The sequence below is a fragment of the Pelodiscus sinensis genome, chromosome 25, assembly GCF_049634645.1.
Source record: "Pelodiscus sinensis isolate JC-2024 chromosome 25, ASM4963464v1, whole genome shotgun sequence".
NCBI lineage: Eukaryota > Metazoa > Chordata > Testudines > Trionychidae > Pelodiscus > Pelodiscus sinensis.
In genome coordinates this window covers 3,436,554-3,454,649 of record NC_134735.1, presented here as the reverse complement: position 1 = coordinate 3,454,649, position 18,096 = coordinate 3,436,554, and the positions used below count along the sequence as shown (strand labels likewise).

Below are 18,096 nucleotides of genomic sequence, written 5' to 3'. Positions count from 1 at the left end.
TGAGTTCTATAATTCCATGTGGGACACTAGTCTCCCAGTGTAGATCTAAAGCAAGGATCTTCACAGTGACTGACTGAAGATACCAGCACAGTATCTATACAATTCAGTATGCAATAGGTATAGCAATGCTAGGCAGGCAGGACTTCGGAGATTTATAACTGTGTTTACCACAAGTCGCTAATAGGAAAGTGGCTATGACGTTTTGTCATTAGCTGCCAAGTTTCCAAGTGTATTTGAAATTTTTGTGTATGTGTGTGTCAAGGTGGATGATTTAAAAATAATTGAAACCAAAGTTAGGAATTTATGGTAGACCACCACCACAGCCGCAATTTACCCTTTTTAAGAGATGGGGAACAAATATTTAAGTGCTTTTTGTAACTTTTTTTCTACAGTGGTGCATTACTGAATGTCTATTGTATGTTAAATTGTATATGTACTACATGTTTATATTGTCGTATGTAGCACAGTTCTTTTATAGCTAAAGAACAAAACAAAAAAAATAAATGTTATGCTAACACTCAGAACATAGTGTGATTTTTGTTCCTCTTGCCACACATGGGCATATGATTTAAGTAGATGGCTTGCTGGAGACCCTGGGTGGATTTTCTGAAACAGGGCTGTAATTTGGGGGTCTGAAGTTCCAGCAGGAATTATAATGGAAGATCTAGTGAAGCCAGAAATGTTTCTGTCCATATAATTGTTTGCAATGCCCATTTCAAGGGAAGTGAAACAATTAAAATCTGTTTGGATCCCAAGCATTCTAACAGCTGAAGAGGAAATTAAGTTGACTTATTCCCTCCCATGCCACCATCTTAGAGTGGCTAAGAGCTAGCCCGTCTCTACAACTTGTGAACAGGAAATGCTATTTCACTTTGAAGGGAGCCCCTATCAAGCAAAGGATCCTGTGGTTGGTGTCTCAAAGCAGCACTCTTGTGGGTTGCCCATTGAACAGGAAACACTTAATTGCCATGCGGCTTAGGATGTTATAAACCACTTAATAAGAACGGCCGTACTGGGTCAGACCAAAGGTCCTTCTAGCCCAGTATCCTGTCTACCGACAGTGGCCAGCACCAGGTGCCCCAGAGAGGGTGGACTGAAGACAATGATTGAGCGATTTGTCTCCTGCCATCTCTCTCCAGCCTCTGAAAAACAGAGGCCAAGGACACCATTTTATCCCCTGGCTAATAGCCAGAAACATGCGGGGTTACACACCATTTTCTCCCCTTCTCTTTCACTCCCCATCCCCCCTCTTTCTCTATTTGCAACCTGGACCCCTTTCCGCCATTCTTCTGAAGAAGTTGGTTGTGCCCACATAAGCTCAGGATACCATCTACATTTTTTATTAGTCTCTAAGATGGTGCAGGACTTTGCTGTTTCTTCCAGTTAGGGTGCGTCTATACTGCACCCTTAGCTCATAATACGTCACGCAAATTGAGTTGCTTATTTGGAGTGTATTTTGAAATAACTTATTTTGTAACTTGGTGGTGTCTACACAGCGCCAAATTTTGAAATAAATCATCATTCCAAAATGTCCCTTAATCCTCGTGGAACGAGGTTCTAGGGATATCAGAATAGCATGCCCGTTTTCAAAAGATCTTTTGAAACAATGGGCGTGCTGTCAAGATGCGGAATAACTATTTCAGGATACCGGAAGTATCCAAAATAGTGCTGCCGTGTAGATGTACCCTTACAAACAAACATGGCTACCCCTCCAAAACTTTTCCCTTGCCTCCTATGCCCATGTGTGCCAAGGCTGGGCGCTCTAGCCATGCCCATCTGTGGGGGAAGGCTTCAAGAATGAGGGCCTAGGGAGTATAAAATGGCCTTGAAGCCGGATGCTCCCTGCTGGAGAGGGCTGAGGGGGGAGCAGAGGGAAATGCGGCCTCTACCACTAGATGCGTACTGGGTTGCTCCTGCAATCGGTGCATTGCCCCTTTAATTGCGTCCCCAGCCCTCTGGCATCTGTCTGATGCCCACGTCAGCAAATCCCTTTTGTTTCTCTCCAGTTTGGGCTGGGGCAGTGGGACCCACCAGCTGCATCGGAGAGCCTTGCGCTGGGCCTGGGGGGTCCCGCATCCACCTCCTGCTCTGCCTGGAGCCCGGCGGGTAAGTGGAGGCACTGGGTGCTGCAGTAGGGGCGCTGCAGGGAGCAGCAGCCTCTGCCACTGCCTGTCACCCTGCGCCAGGCTCCTTGTCCTACCATCAGTCCGGGCGGCCCAGAGAACACCACATCCCCTGCCCTTATTGTACCTGGGTCGCTCCGATTTAGTCCAGCGTCTTGCTGGGCCAAGGACCTCGCTCGCCAGCCGCTTGATTCTGCTGGGAAGTGTGTTCTTGGCGCCCGTTGACACGGAATCTCCCGAGCTGCCCTCTCATCAGCGTTTCTTACCAAGAAAGGCGCGAAGGGGGTTTTAAAAAGTCAGTAATCAGACTTTGGAAGGTGCTTTCCAGGCCAGCTCGCCGCCTCTGATTGGAAGTCAAGCAAGTGTGCTATAAATGCGTGCTGACATTTGGACAAATCCAAGGTTTCTGTGCAAGCCAGATAAAGCAGTGATAGCATCACATTTGCTGTCTCTAGATCCACTTCAAGACAAAGCCCTCATCATCTTGCCAAACATTTCTGTATCTAGCCACCCTGTGAGAGAGGAAAGAACAAAAGAACCATGTATGATAGATGCTAGTCACATCACTTAATGTACTACCAGAAGCACCGCAGTGATATGAGTGATATAAGAACCTATATAGGTTGGAGCTGCTACTTTAAAGGCATAAAATTCTGTTCTACATCTAACAGAGCACATAATTACAGGAGAGACCATCTTTATCATGAGCTCAAATGACTGTACCATCAGTTACAGTTCGTAATACCATATCCAACTTTCCTCTGCTAAAACTTGTCAAGTCCTAGATTTTTATAGCTTTTGCTGATTTTTAAAAAAAGAGTACTTCTGAAGTTGCAACAATCTATGCCCTACTTACATACTCTTTATTCGTCAACTAATTAATACATTTTAAAATATATAATCATAGAATCATAGAATAATAGGACTGGAAGGGACCTCGAGAGGTCATCGAGTCCAGCCCCCCGCCCTCAAGGCAGGATCAAGCTCCGTCTACACCATCCCTGACAGATGTCTATCTAACCTGTTCTTAAATATCTCCAGAGAGGGAGATTCCACCACCTCCCTTGGCAATTTATTCCAATATTTGACCACCCTGACAGTTAGGAATTTTTTCCTAATGTCCAATCTAAACCTCCCCTGCTGCACTTTAAGCCCATTACTCCTTGTCCTGTCCTCAGAAACCAAGAGGAACAAATTTTCGCCTTCCTCCTTGTGACACCCTTTTAGATATTTGAAAACCGCTATCATGTCCCCCCTTAATCTTCTTTTTTCCAAACTAAACAAGCCCAGTTCATGAAGCCTGACTTCATAGGTCATGTTCTCTAGACCTTTAATCATTCTTGTCGCTCTTCTCTGTACCCTTTCCAATTTCTCCACATCTTTCTTGAAATGTGGCGCCCAGAACTGGACACAGTACTCCAGCTGAGGCCTAACTAGTGCAGAATAGAGCGGCAGAATGACTTCACGAGTTTTGCTTACAACACACCTGTTGATACAACCTAGAATCATATTTGCTTTTTTTGCAACAGCATCACACTGTTGACTCATATTCAACTTGTGGTCCACTATGACCCCTAGATCCCTTTCCGCCATGCTCCTTCCTAGACAGTCGCTTCCCATCTTGTATGTATGGAACTGATTGTTCCTTCCTAAGTGGAGCACTTTGCATTTCTCTTTATTAAACCTCATCCTGTCTCATAATGATGTCTTGATGACTCCTTGCATAAATCATTCCTTTGTCTTTAGATGTTTTCAGGATTTTTTCTCATTATGTAGCTTGAATTTACCTTTGCTAAGAAATTAAGCGTGTGGACCTACAACTCCAGGTTCTACATCCAAAATTAAACAAACACTATACTCAGTAAGCTCTTCTTTGGCACATCAGTCCCCATGTCTGTGACCTCTTTTGCCAGGCACTGCCTCCTAGAAGTTGACCAAACCCTTTGCAATGCGAAAGGGCTCAGTGGTATTCCTCTGTTGCACATAGGCATCAGGCTGTTCTCAGGACTAGGGGTTGCCAGGTGTCCGGTTTTTGCCTGGACAGTCCGGTAATTGCGTCTTCAATCCGTTAAAAAAAAAATATCCAGAGATGTACCGGCTGGTATTTTCTGTTTTTCTCAGATGGAAGGCCGGTGGGGACATTTTTCCCCTGCTGTGTCTGGCGGGGGGGAGAGGGGTTTGCAGGAATTTAAAGGCACAGCAATCTTTTTTTTTTTTTTTAAATCTCCTATTTTTTTTTTCCTCAACCAATTTTTTTCCCTGCCATGTTCAGGATTTTTTCTGAAAGTATCTGGCAACCCTACTCAAGACTGACACATTCTAGATCAGAATCTCTCACACTTTGGGGGAGGGGCATGCTCACCCTGGGGGAGGGAAACAGTGTCTTCTGGGGGGAGCATGAGAAGCCTATCTTCAATGCTTGGTGGCCAGAAAGCAGCAGTCATCATCTGACTCTGCAGCTCTGAAGGCAACACAGCCACCAGTGGCAGCGCAGGAGTGAGAGTGGCTAGCTACTGGCCAGGAGCCTAGCTCTGAAGGCAGTGCCACCGCCAGCAGCAGAGAAATAAAGGTAACAATGTCATGCCACCCTTCCTCCACAGAAGTTGTAGAGGGCGACTCTGCTGGCTTAGTCATCCAAGAAGTTGAGGATAGTGAAGATGAGGCTGAGAAAAAGGAAGTAAAGTCTAATATTGGTTGTGTATTGATTGAGAATTAGTAAATCTCATAATTATATTAATTTCGTGTGTCTTGCCTAGCACTCTCCACCTCCCTAGACTTTGGTTGACAAGCAAAGTTCTGTCATTACGATTACGACTGTAATATGGTTTTATTTGCATGCTTTGTATTCACCAAGATCTGTGACATTGGAAAGAATCCTAAGACAGAAAGATGAACAACTCACCTTTGAACTACTATAGGGATGAATAACTTTTTATATTAAAATGTTCCTTAAAGCCTTTTAAATGAAGGGAAAAAAACATTATTCTCACCAATACTTTCTCTCTAAGAAACATTATACCATTTTAAAAAGCAATAGTTTTTGCACACATTCTAAGGGTTATTATTCCTGTTCATATTTTTTCATTGGATACATTTTTCATCCAGAACTATGGAATGAGAATTAAAAAATTCTTCCATTGTGAAGCAGAAAGAGAATTGTGTCACTCAAACTGCTCTGTAGCCAAGGGCACCATTAAACTTTTCTTATGTTCTGTATTTTGAAAGAATTGCAGTATAAGCATATGGCACTTATATTTTCTTAGTTTGGAAAAAATCTGTTACAACTCATCCATCAAATTTTATCTTTCAAATAAATGAATGTGTGTTCATGTGTGTCTTCCTTATTACAGCAATTTGTTTTGTATATTAGCTGCAGAACTTTTCTTTAGCAAACACATAACATTTAAAGAAAAAAAATACTGTATTTGAGTTCTTGGATTTTCAAGACAAATATATTTTATACATGTCTGAGATCTTTTAGCATTTTCTGGTATTCATTCTAGTTTTATATCTAAGTGAAACCAAGAAAGACACACTTTGTAAAATGTATGCTAATTATTAGCATCTTAATGAAGAGAAGGAGATTTCAATCTCCTTTTTCTAGAGCCAGTTTACAAGATAAGACTATTTGTCTGGTTTCTGAGCTACTGGTTTTGATGCAATAGTTCCACCCCTAGAAGAGACCTTCCTACCAATCATCCAACGCCAACTCCTGCAGACTCAAAAAGTGAGAAACATGAGACCTAGGACTAAATAAAGAAGCTATAGAAACTAAAACCTGCATGGTGCCCATTGAAAAAAATTATGTACAAAGAACAAATATCTTCTTTGCAAGAAGTGCACCAGTCCAGGTAATCATCAAGTGATCCCACCCCGTTACCATTCCCAGCCTCTGACAAACAGAGGCTAGAGACACCTTCCCTGCCCATCCTTGATAATAGCCATTGATGGACCTATCCTTCATGAATTTATCTAGGTTTTTTTTAACCCTGTTAAAGTCCTGGTCTTCACAACATCCTCTGGCAAGAAGTTCCACAGGTTGACTATGTTGCGTGAATAAATACTTCATAGAATCATAGAGCTGGAAGAGACCTCAGGAGGTCATCAAGTCCAGCCCCCTGTCCAAAGCAGGACTAATCCTAACTAAATCAACCCAGTCAGTGCTTTGTCAAGCCGAGACTTAAAAACCTCTAGGGATGGAGATTCCATCACCTCCCTAGATAACTCATTCCAGTACTTCACCACCCTCCTAATGAAATAGTTTTTCCTAATCTCCAACCTAGACCTCTCCCATTGTAACTTGAGACCATTGCTCCTTGTTCTGTCATCTGTCACTACTGTGAACAGCCTCTTTCCATCCTCTTTGGAACCTCCCTTCAGGAAACTGAAGGCTGCTCTCAAATCCCCCCTCACTCTTCTGCAGACTAAACAAACCCAAATCCCTCAGCCTAACCTCATAGGTCATATGCTCCAGCCCCCTAACCATTTTGGTTGCCCTCCGCTGGACCCTCTCCAATGCGTCCACATCCTTTCTATGGGGAGGAGGGGGGCAGAACTGGACACAATACTCCAGGTGTGGCCTCACCAGAGCTGAATAAAGGGGAATAATCACTTCTCTAGATCTGCTGACAATGCTGCTCCTAATGCACCCAATATGGCATTAGCCTTCTTGGCTACAAGGGCGCACTGCTGACTCATATCCAGCTTCTCATCCACTGTAATCCCCAGGTCCTTTTCTGCAGAACTGCTACTTAGCTATTCGGTCCCCAGCCTGTAACAATGCTGGGGATTCTTTCATCCCAAGTGCAGGACTCTACACTTGTCCTTGTTGAACCTCATGAGATTTCTTTTGGCCCAATCCTCTAATCTGTCTAGGTCACTCTGGACCCTATCCCTGCCCTCCAGCGTATCTATCTCTCCTGCTAGCTTAGTGTCAAGTGCAAACTTGCTGAGGGTGCAATCCATCCCCTCATCCCGGTCATTAATAAAAATGTTGAACAAAACTGGTCCTAGAACAGATCCTTGGGATACTCCGCTAGAAACTGACAGCCAACCTGACATCGACTTCATTTGTTTTAAACCTGCTATCTATTTATTTCATTTGGTGACAGCTAGTTCTTGTGTTATGGGAACAAGTAAATAACTTTTCCTTATTCGCTTTCTCTACATCCGCCATGATTTTATAGACCTCTATCATATCCCCCATTAGTCTCTTCTTTTCTAAGCTAAAAAGTCTCAATCTTTTTAATCTGTCTTCTCACACATGTAAAGTAACATTCCTGTAATTTTATCCAAAGTAAAACGATGGGATATTATCTTCCAGAACATCGATTTTGTTCTCTATTGTCACTGTTTCACAGGAATGTCTGGCTACTAGGACAAATGTAGGCTGTGGTTCTGAAAAACCTAAGCATATGCTTAACTTCAAGAACCTTTGTAGACCTGCTGAACTCATAGGAAGCAAGTCTTTGTAGGATCAGGTCTGTGGTTAGAAAATAAAAACAATATTTATTAATTCTGAATGAAAATGTTATAGCAATTATTCCTCAGATTATTGCCTAATAAAATAGATACACTGTTAATACATGTTGTATTTAAGAATGCATAAAGCTGCAAGTAATAAAAACATTTAACTTCAAAGGAGAAAATATTACATTCTATTACATACCAATCACATATCCATGCCATTGCCCTCTGTGAAACAAAGTTCCTAGATGAAATATTTCTCCAATGTAGTTTCTACTCATATGACAAATGCCATTCTCTTTTAGACCTAAATTTAACCATGTCCCACTCTAATCTGCCATTCATTCATTTGAATTATAAATTTAGAACGGCACACTACAGAATCAGGAAACTGAAGTTGTGGAAGACAGTAGCTTCCAGTCCGACTGTTTTGTGTCTATCTTTCTTTTTGGCACTTGCAGATTCATTATAGATTATTTCTGACCTTTCAGGGAAGATTCGTATTCTTCAGTCTTCACTCTGTTACAATCCCCCCACTCCTGCAATTTGAGTAAATGTGAGCTGTTTTGACTAAGGACTGCAGGATTTGCCCTATGTTACACAGTTAGCCGCTAATTCATTTTGAAGCAGTGCAAAAGCACAGAGAGAAATTTGTGATGATGATACTCATCTAAGTACTTGGTGTTAGTTTATTTACCACAAATGAAGAATTATGTCTCCTTTTGTCAACAGCTCTCCATTTACACATAAATACAGGGACTCACAAACCAGTACTCTTAAGGGCGGAGTTGGCAACTTCAGGTTGTGTTTTGTTAGATACAAACAGAATGTGCTCTGTAGAATTTGGTGTATAATTTTGTAAACAAGGATTACACCCCTATGTGCGGTATATATGTACAGTCTGTGTATCTGTTCTCTGACAAACCAAACAACATAAAATCTGGCCCTTTTTGCAGGCAGCTAATGCATTTATTTCATGTATAAAATCATAATTGTTTTATTGTATTGTATCATGGCAGGTAAGGAACTGGGGCATCCTGTCAACCCAGGGTGTGCTCAGTTAAGTGTGAAAAGGAAGGAAGGAAGCATCCTATACTCTTTTGATGTCTCAGAGGGGTAGCTGTATAATCTGTAACTTTAAAAACAAGGAGTAGCAGTAGAAGGGGACGTCTACGCAGCAGCGTTATTTCGGAATAACTGATGTGATTTCAAAATAACAAAATATGCGTCTACACCACAAGCCGTTATTTCAAAATAAGGCGAGCTGGAGGACTTCTTACTCTGCCTCCTGTAACCCTCATTTCAGGAGGAGTAAGGGAAATCAGAGGAAGAGTGTTCTTCCTTCGACATCCTGCTGTGGAGACAGAGCCAAAAGCCAAATTACATTATTTCAACTTCAGCTATGCAGTTGACATAACTGAAGCTGCATGGTTTAATTCGACTTTTGCCCTGCTGCGTAGACATACCCTTCAATACTAACAAAATATATATAGTATCGTGAGCTATATGAGGAAGTGGGTTTTGCCCATGAAAGCTCAGGATACTATACATATATTTTTGTTAGTCTCGAAGGTGCTACAGGAATACTCTTCAAGCATCCAGGAAGGATGTCAAGTGGAGCATGCAAGGGGTGATAAAGGACTGGAGCTCAAAATGCCACTGAAGAGCAAGTCCCCCATTGAAGTCTTCCATTGAAGAGCACAAGGTTAGCCAGGCTGGGTAGGAATGGTTCCCCTTACCTCTGTCAGGCTGGAAATGGGTGAGAGGAGAGGGCTCACTTGATGCTTACCTAAAAAACAACAACGAATGTTCCTATGGCGTGAGACTACCCAAAAAATATAGATAGTATCATGAACTTTGTACCCACGAAAGCTCATGATTCGATCTGTATTTCTGGTTAGTCGCTAAGGGGCTACAAGGCCATTGTTTTTTTAGTTACAGACTAACACAGCCACCCCTCTGAGAGTTTTGACAATCCTGTTCTGTCCGCTGCATGACACTGGCCACCCTCCACAGACAGGACAGGGTGCTACATGGACCTTTGGTCTGACCCAGAGTGGCCATTCAGTCAGGGGGAGAAAGAAATGGGACACCAGGGCCTACATGATACAATCTGAAGGGGTTGAGAACAACTTGAGGGCTTAGCCCGGCCTTGAAGGGAAAGTGGGTGAGAGTCAGGCCCGGGCTTGGCGTGAGACACAAGGATGTGGGGCATCGAAGGCCCCACTGTGCAGCAAGGTGCGGGAGGAAGCGGCTCGGGCTGGAGAGGGCTGCAGGGGAGGAGGGGGAGCAGAGGGAAATGCAGCCCCTACCGCCAGGCGCGCAGCGGAAGCTGCTGGGCTGCGCCTGCAATCGGTGCGTTGCCCCTTTAATTGTGTCCCCAGCCCTCGGGCGTCTCTGTCCGACGCCCACGTCAGCAAATCCCTTTTGTTTCTCTCCCGTTCGGGCTTCCGCGGGCTGGGGCGGCGGGACCCGCCAGCTGCATCCGAGCCACCGAGCGCCCCGCGCCGGGCTTTGGGGGATCCCGCACCCACCTCCCGCTCCGCCCGGAGCCCGGCCGGTAAGTGGCGGCCCCGCAGCCGGCGGGCCGGACTGGGCGTTGCGGGCTGGGAGCGGGCCCCGCAGCCAGCCGCTTGCACGGGGCGGTGGGGCGCTGCCGCCGGCTGCCTTGCGCGCAGGGGGCTGGGGCCCTGACGCGGCCACCCCCGGGGCCCCGCTGCTCTCGGGGGCCGCCTCTTCGCCCCGGAGCCAGCGGCGTCTGCAGAGACCTCGGCGGGCGCCATTTGCAGCCCGAGGCGCGGCTGCGAGGGGCCGGCAACAAAGGGCTGGCTGGGGAGCGGGGCGGCGGGGAGCCGGGCGAAGGGGGCCGGGGGGTGCGAGGCGGGCAGCAGCCGCGGCGGGGCTGCACAAAGGGGGAGAGAGGCGGGAGCCGGATGGACACACGCCAGCGGGTGCAGGCGCGCCCTGCAAGCGGGCACTGTCCGCCCGGCTGGTGTCCCCGGGCGCATGGCGCAGCGGCCGGCTGGTGTCCCCGGGCGCATGGCGCAGCGGCCGGCTGGTGTCCCCGGGCGCATGGCGCAGCGGCCGGCTGGGGGGCGCAGCTCCGCCGAGCCTCTCTCGGGCGCTGGTGGCCCGGCCGCTAGGGGAGCGGAGGAGGAAAGCGGCCGGCCCCGCCTGCCGCGGTCTCTCCCTCGCTAGGCGCTGCCCCCTGCGCTGGGCGGGCGTGTCTGGCGCCGTCGGGCGCCCCTGGCTCCCGCGGGGGGAAGGACCAATTCGGGCTGGACGCGCGCGCTGAGTGGCGGCGCCCTCCGCCAATGTCCCGGTGCGGGGAGCTGGTGTCCAGGGCGAGTTGTGCGCGGCTGCTTCTCTCCGCCGCCTCGGTCCCCTCTGCCCAGAGGATGCGGCGTGGAGTCAGGGCTGCGCCTCCCCTCTCTGGGCTCTTGTGGGTTTGAGAACGAATGGGCTCTTAAAAACACACCTGGTTTTGGAATTGGTGGCAGCCCCTCTGGTTTACATGCAGCCTGTCACGCTTGCAACTGTTCTTTATTGCAGAGCAAGGCTTCCTGCTTGCCCCCCTGCCCCCTCTTTTTTTTTTTTTTTTTGGAATGGAGATTTCTTCCCATCAGTTTCACCTCCTGCAGCAACTCAATGAGCAGCGCAAGCAAGACTTGTTCTGTGACTGCTGTATCCTGGTGGAGGGGAAGGTCTTCAAAGCCCATCGCAATGTGCTGTTTGCCACTAGTGGTTATTTCAAAATGCTCCTTTCCCAGAGCTCAAAGGATCCGAGTCAGCCAACCACTGCTACCTTCCAGGCCTTTTCTCCTGACACGTTTACAGTTATTCTGGATTTTGTGTATTCTGGCAAACTTTCCCTCACTGGCCACAATGTGATTGAGGTCATGTCGGCTGCCAGCTATCTTCAGATGACTGACGTTATTAGTGTGTGTAAGACGTTCATCAAGTCCTCCCTGGACATCAGTGAGAAGGAGAAGGATCGGTATTTCAGCCTGTCAGACAAAGATGTGAACTCCAATGGCGTGGAACGCTCCTGCTTGTATGGGGCTGACTGGAGAACGGAAAACAGCCCCCCTCATTCTCACTTAAACCCTGATCAAGGGACTTGCGTGATGAGTGGCAATGCTTGGAGCAATTTCAGCTACTATCCAGCTTCGCAGAGAAATGCGCAGCAGCAGTTGGCCAAACATGACCAAAGGCAGGAGTCCATCAAAAAGACTAGACATTTGGGATTGCAACAATCCTCCGACGTTCCCCATTATAAGTCAAGCAAGCTTGAAGACCGATCCGCAGACCCTCCTAGCCACCTTTCTCCATCTGAGGAGGAAGTCCAAATTGACACAGAAATTGACTCTGCCCATGCTGGGTACCAGTATGGTCAGGGGTCCGAGGTGATGCCAAGGAGCTTGGTTGTTACACAGCAAGAACACGAATCACCCCATTCTTCTAGCAAGTCAAAGTCCTCAAAAGCCGATGAGCAGTATGGCAACATACCCTCAATTTTAGGTGTAATGGGGAGCTGGGCTGAAGGTAAGAGTTGGTCATTTGTACCTCTCTCCTCATTTTCTTTCAAAGATGATGTTTGAATTTTTACTGGGTGAAAGTTGCAATGGAAAACATGTATCACCAGCTCTGTCGATGGGGAAAAATATCTGACTGTGTCCAAAAGGCAGGGGGAGGGAATATGTTCAGCTGCATTGCCTACAAATGCAGGATTGGAAAATAATATTCCCTAAGTGGTCCAATTCTGTAATGGCATGAACGGTACCTCTCTACTGTAAGTCACCAAGTTCTGAATTGGTTTCTCAAGCTTTGGAAGGATTCCAAAATGAGGTGAGTGTCATAGAATTAGAGCTCTCACTTTTTCCTCTCCCGCTTTAATTCCATTAACCCCTGTGCCGTTAGGTAGACACAGAAACACAAAATCATGCATTGAAGGTATTTAGCAAACCATTGGGACCCTGGGGTAGGTTCTCAGCAAGGGTAAATCTTTAGCTCTGTTGATTTGTACTCCTTTTTATTTCTGCAGTATCTTTTTGGAGATATGGTGTCCAGAACTGAATACACTATTCCAAGGGAGAGTGTACCAGCTGATGGTATTAGCTCTTCATAGTAGTTTTCAATCCTTTCCTTTTTACATTGTAATACTTGTGGTGTTTTACCATTGTTGCATGCTGAGCAGAAGTCTTTGCGGAGCTGTCCACAAGGATCCTCAGGATGTAGAGCAGTCAGGTGCATACATAATTCCATCGTATGAACTATGAGCTGTTTATGGAAAAGAAACTGAGTAGCTGTTTTTTAGCCAAAGTTCTCTCTTTAGTACAGAGAATATCCGAGACTACTCTTTCAAGTTGGAACCAAAGTGGGCTTTTTTTTTCCCCTATAAAAGGAATATAGGATCTTATTAAGTTCTTATAGAAGTATTAGAACTTTGGCAGAGATGGGCAGCTAAATGAGGCCAACTTTTTCAGGTTTCAAGCTTTATGACTTCTTCTAAAATGTATTTCTGCTGACTAAAACTTCTCGTACATCTGTATTTCCCAAAACAGCTCTTGAAACTGTACTCTAAATAGAAGATTCATCCAGTGTTGCTCAGGTTCTTAACTCAACTAAGTTCAGTTTTTCTTCATTTGAATAGTTGCTGTGGATGGGGTTGGGGAAGAGGGGTTCAGTCTGCAGGCTGCCCAGGGGAGAGAGGACAACACCAGCCCTCTCCTACTGCAGAAGCTTGGGGCCAGGTGAGAAGCACCTCTCCATGGCTACGTTTGCACGCGTGGCTTCTTGCGTGAGTAATGTGCAAATGAGGCTAAGCGTGGAATCTTGCCGAGCCTCATTTGCATACCTAATGAGCCGCCATTTTTGCGAAAGAGGCTCTTGCGCCAGAAGGAGCTGTCTACACGGCCCCTTCTTGCGCAAGAAAAACCCCTCTTGCGCAATGCCGCTATGCCGATTATTTTCAGGAATAACGGCATTGCGCAAGAGGGGGTTTTCTTGCCCAAGAAGGGGCCGTGTAGACAGCTCCTTCTGGCGCAAGAGCCTTTTCTGCAAAAATGGGGGCTCATTAGGTATTCAAATGAGGCTCGATGATATTCCACACAGTGTCATTTGCATATTTTTCGTGCAAGACATAGCCCCTGGCTGCTGCAGTGGGCACAGCTGGGAGACAGACAAACTGAAATATATATATAGTAGATAGCTGTCCCTTTCTTCATCACTGTTGGCTCACAGTGGGGTTGTCCCAGTCCCCATCTCTGGCCCCTTGTTGCTCTCCTACCACCCCGTCCTTCTGGAATACAACTGTCCCTCCTACCAGACCCCTCTCTTTCCGTTATATGAGAAAAATCGAACTCCAGGTATATCCCATTGTCCTGGCGCAACCAAACCCTGACCTTCCTTTAAGTTGTCATAAGAGGAAGCTGCCTACCAAATTTGGTGGTCTTAGCTCTTACCACTTAGGAGGAGTTGTTGAACAAATGAACTCGAGGACGGACACACAGACAGATGCACAAACTCTCAAATATATAGTAGATAATTGGTCTCTCTTGTGAGTTTTTGTTTTATCACTTCTTCCTTTTGGTTCTAGTTATTGGGCATTATTAAATGTAATGTTCTTCTTACTAGTGGGCAGTAGAGACAGTCTTCCAGAGAATACGTATAGTTACACAATTCAAGCTTGGAGTGGCAGACAACTAAACACTAGAGTTCAGATATAGGATCTTTTAAGATTTATCGATCAGAGATTCCTGGAGGAAGTGAAAGGTGTCAGAAAGACCTCTTAGAATCCTAGGGTGGGAAGAGCCCTCAGGAGGTCATCAAGTCCAACCCCCTGCCCAAAGCAGGACCAGCCCCGACTAAACCATCCCGGCCCGAGCTTTATCAAGCTGGGATTTAAACACCTCCAGGATGGAGATTCTATCACCTCCCTAGGCAACCCATTCCAGTGCTTCAGTGAAATAGTTTTTCCTAATATCCAGGCTAGACCACCCCTACTGCAATTTGAGATCATTGCTTCTTTTTCTACCATCTGCTACTACTGAGAACAGCCTCTCTCCAGCCTCTTTGGAACTCTCCTGTTTTTCAGGTAGCTGAAGGCTGCTATCAAATCCCCCTTCACTCTTCTCTTCTGTAGACTAAATAAGCCCAAATCCCTCAGCCTCTCCTCATGTGCTCCAGCCACTCATCATTGTGGTTGCCCTCTGCTGCACTTTCTCCAGTGCACATTCTTTCTGAAATGGGGGGCCTGAATTGGACGCAGTACTCCAGATGTGGCCTCACCAGTGTCGAATAAAGGGGAATAATAACTTCTCTAGATCTGCCAGCATGGCTCCTACTAATGCACCCTAATATGCCGTTAGCCTACTTGGCTACAAGGGCACACTGTTGACTCATCCAGCTTCTCATCCGCTGTAATCCCCAGATCCTTTTCTGTAGAATTGCAGCTTAGCCAGTCGGTCCCCAGCCTGTAGAAGGGATTGGGATTCTTCTGTCCTAAGTTCAGGACTCTGCACTTGTCCTTGTTGAACCTCATCAGATTTCTTTTGGCTCAATCTTCCAGTTTGCCTAGGTTATGCTGGAGGGTAGGGATAGGGTCCCTCCCCTAGCTAGTGTCATCTGCAGACTTGCTGAGGGTGCAATCCATCCCCTCATCGAGGTCATGAATAAAGATGAACAAACCTGGCCCTAGAACCGATCCTTGGAGCACTCTGCTTGATACCAACCCAGCATCGAGCCGTTGATCACTACCAGTTGAGCCTGACAACCCAGCCAGCTTTCTATCCACCTTTACAGTCCATTTATCCAATCCATACTTCCTTAACTTGCTGGCAAGAATACCGTGGAGACCGTATCAAAAGCCTTGCTCAAGTCAAGGTATATCATGTCCACTGCCTTCCACAGAGCCAGTTACCCAATTGCCTTCTATGACGAGGTAGGTCAGGCATGACTTACCCTTGGTGAATTCATGTTGACTGTTCCTGATCACTTTCCCCTCTTCTAAGTGCTTCAAAATGGATTAGTTGCGGATTCCCTCCATGATCTTTCCAGGGACTGAGGCGAGCCTCCTCCATTTGACTTATCCAGAACAACTCGTCCAGTTCTAGAACAAATTTATGGGACCCAAAAACTCAGTTTGACTCCATCTGGTCACTCAAGTTACTTTATTAGAAAGTAACAGCTCTATGCCCATGCTAACCAGGCCCAGACACAGGGTTAGGTTCAGGATGATAGGGTGTAGAATCGAGGTTATCACGCAGTATACGGTTTCCTAGTACTAATATCTGTGCTTCTTGACTCTAATTGGCTTAGACATTGTACAGGACCAGTCGCTGACATCCTCATTTCGAGCTTATCAGTTCAGCATGATCCCACTTACCTCAAGAAGCCCAAAGAATGCCATCTCCAGCTCACAGCTTGTTACGCCCTTGTTTACTGTTAAACCTCGCACTCAAATCAAGCTATAGGCAAGTTTACTCCTGCCCAGCAAGATCTGTGCCAAGAGAAGGCCCTCAAAACTATTTTACTTTTAATTGCATGATACTAGTCAACTAACATTCCCTCTGCTCTTATCATGTTAAGAGCCTGAGGAGGAAAAGAGGAAGGTCATGGTGGTGACAACTTTATAAAGTAGTGGAAGGGTATAGACATGGGTTTTATTTCAAATTGGGCAGCTGACTCACTGTATAGGCAAGCCATTTAGGTCCGAGTCCTATGAATGCTGATGTCAATAGGACTAGCCACATGCTTGCAGTTAATAAAGCATTTTAAAAAAAAAAAGTCTTTTTTTTGAAGGACGGGGACCTCAAGTTGCTGATCTGTAAAATAGGGATAATAATGCTTATTTGCCGGTGGAAAGCATTATGTAAGTGCTATGTAGCTAGTTGCTATTGTTGGGGATTCTCTCCCAATTTTTAGGTTAATTCCCTGACACTTTTTGCTTGTTACTGCTTTGGCATTTCAACAGAATTTTTTTTTTTTTTTTTTTTGAGGCACGAAACAACTTTTGTGTACTTATGGCCAGGGGAGCCGGTAGCCTCACTGGGTCCCTGGGCAAGGAAGGGTGTTGGGGGAGCAGCTCTGCACTGTTGGAAGGGGCAGGGCTAGGGTAGCCGGCTTTGTGTCCCCTGGGCTGTGGTGTGTCCCTCTTTCACCTCCCTTCGAACCCTCAGGGCTGCCTGGAGTGTGCCACATGGCACTCTGGTGTCAGTTTTTGAAGGGCTCTGGGTGCCATTCCCTTTCAAATAGTTGCCCCCTTTATTCCTCCTGTCCCTGCCCCCCCCCTTGGCGGGCCTGCTTACACCTCAGTTCTTCTATCTTGGCAGGTTGACAGTGAGGCTGTACAGTATAACTCGGGTGGGCAATAGTTTTGGATGGGGGGGCGCTCCAAGAATTTGGAAAGTGGTCAAGGGCCGCACTCTTCCATATTAATGGTGGAGGTGTGGGGTCTGGGATGGAGATTGGGTGCAGAAGGGAGCTTGGAGTAAGGAAGTGGATTGCAGGAGGGAGTTGGAGTGAGGGAGGCAGTTGTGACCCGGAGCATAGGACTGGAGTGCATGGGCTTGGGTTGTGGTCTAGGGCAGGGAATTGGGGTACAGGAGAGGGTGCAGGGGTTTGGTTGTGAGCTAGAGCAGATGGGGATTGTTATCTGGGGCAGGGGGTTGGGGAAGGCTGCAGCACCAAAGGCAGGCTCTAGCCAGGAGATTTACCAGCCAGCAGTCCAGCAGCTTCTCAGGCAGGCAAGGAGCCTCCACAGCTGCAGCCATGTGCTTTGTGAATAACTATGAGCCCAGGAGGGGAGGGAGGGGGGTGTGATGTTTCATGGCTGCCTGTTGTTCAAACAGGCAGCTCCCATTGGTCAGTTTCTGGCCAGAAACTGACCAATGGGATTGTGCTGAGGGCAGGAGCAGCACTTGAAGCCTTCCCCCTCCCCTCCGGGCTCAAGGTTTTTAAAGATAAACTGCCCCACAGCCACGTTTCTGAGCGGTGTTCAAGTGGGGCGAGGCAAGCGGGGAGCCTTCCTGGAGCTCCTCGTGGTGTACACAGGCTATAGTTGGTGGCTTGGTGAACCAGATGCAGCCTAAAGGCGGTATTTTTGCCCAGGCCTGGTATAACTAGTAGAGAAGCTGGTTTTTTTCACACACACACATTACAAAGAGAGCAGCTGAATTATAAGATAGCTATTTCGACCAAACTCCATTGTTACCACAATCAAAGTGTTTGTGCAGGCTGGCTTATAAACACTAAGCCTTCCAAATAAACCTCAGTGGTGCCCTAGTTTCATCCAGCAGGTTAGGTCAATATTCTTTATTTCTTCTTATCCGCTTTAATACAGCCCATTGCGAAGTCCTTCTCCTTTATCCTGTAGCTACAGATTTCACATGAGAAAGCCGACCACCTGTGGAACTGAAGGGTTGACTGGGTGGGGTTCACTGACTCTTTCAGAATGAAACCGACATGCAGTTCGGCTCGCGCTGGTCCCTTTCGTAAAGTATCTTTC

General features: G+C 46.6%; 1 protein-coding gene across 1 annotated transcript in view; it reads left to right on the top strand.

Moving 5' to 3' along the window:
- The first annotated feature begins 10,014 nt into the window (after positions 1-10,014).
- The window catches only part of LOC102444818 (zinc finger and BTB domain-containing protein 8A), a 14,907-nt gene continuing 6,825 nt past the window's right edge, over positions 10,015-18,096 (top strand). The window contains exons 1-2 of the mRNA XM_075908967.1: positions 10,015-10,149; positions 11,142-12,134. Coding sequence (XP_075765082.1) covers positions 11,195-12,134 — 940 coding nt within the window. The 5' untranslated portion in view covers positions 10,015-10,149; positions 11,142-11,194. The remainder of the gene's footprint in view (positions 10,150-11,141; positions 12,135-18,096) is intronic.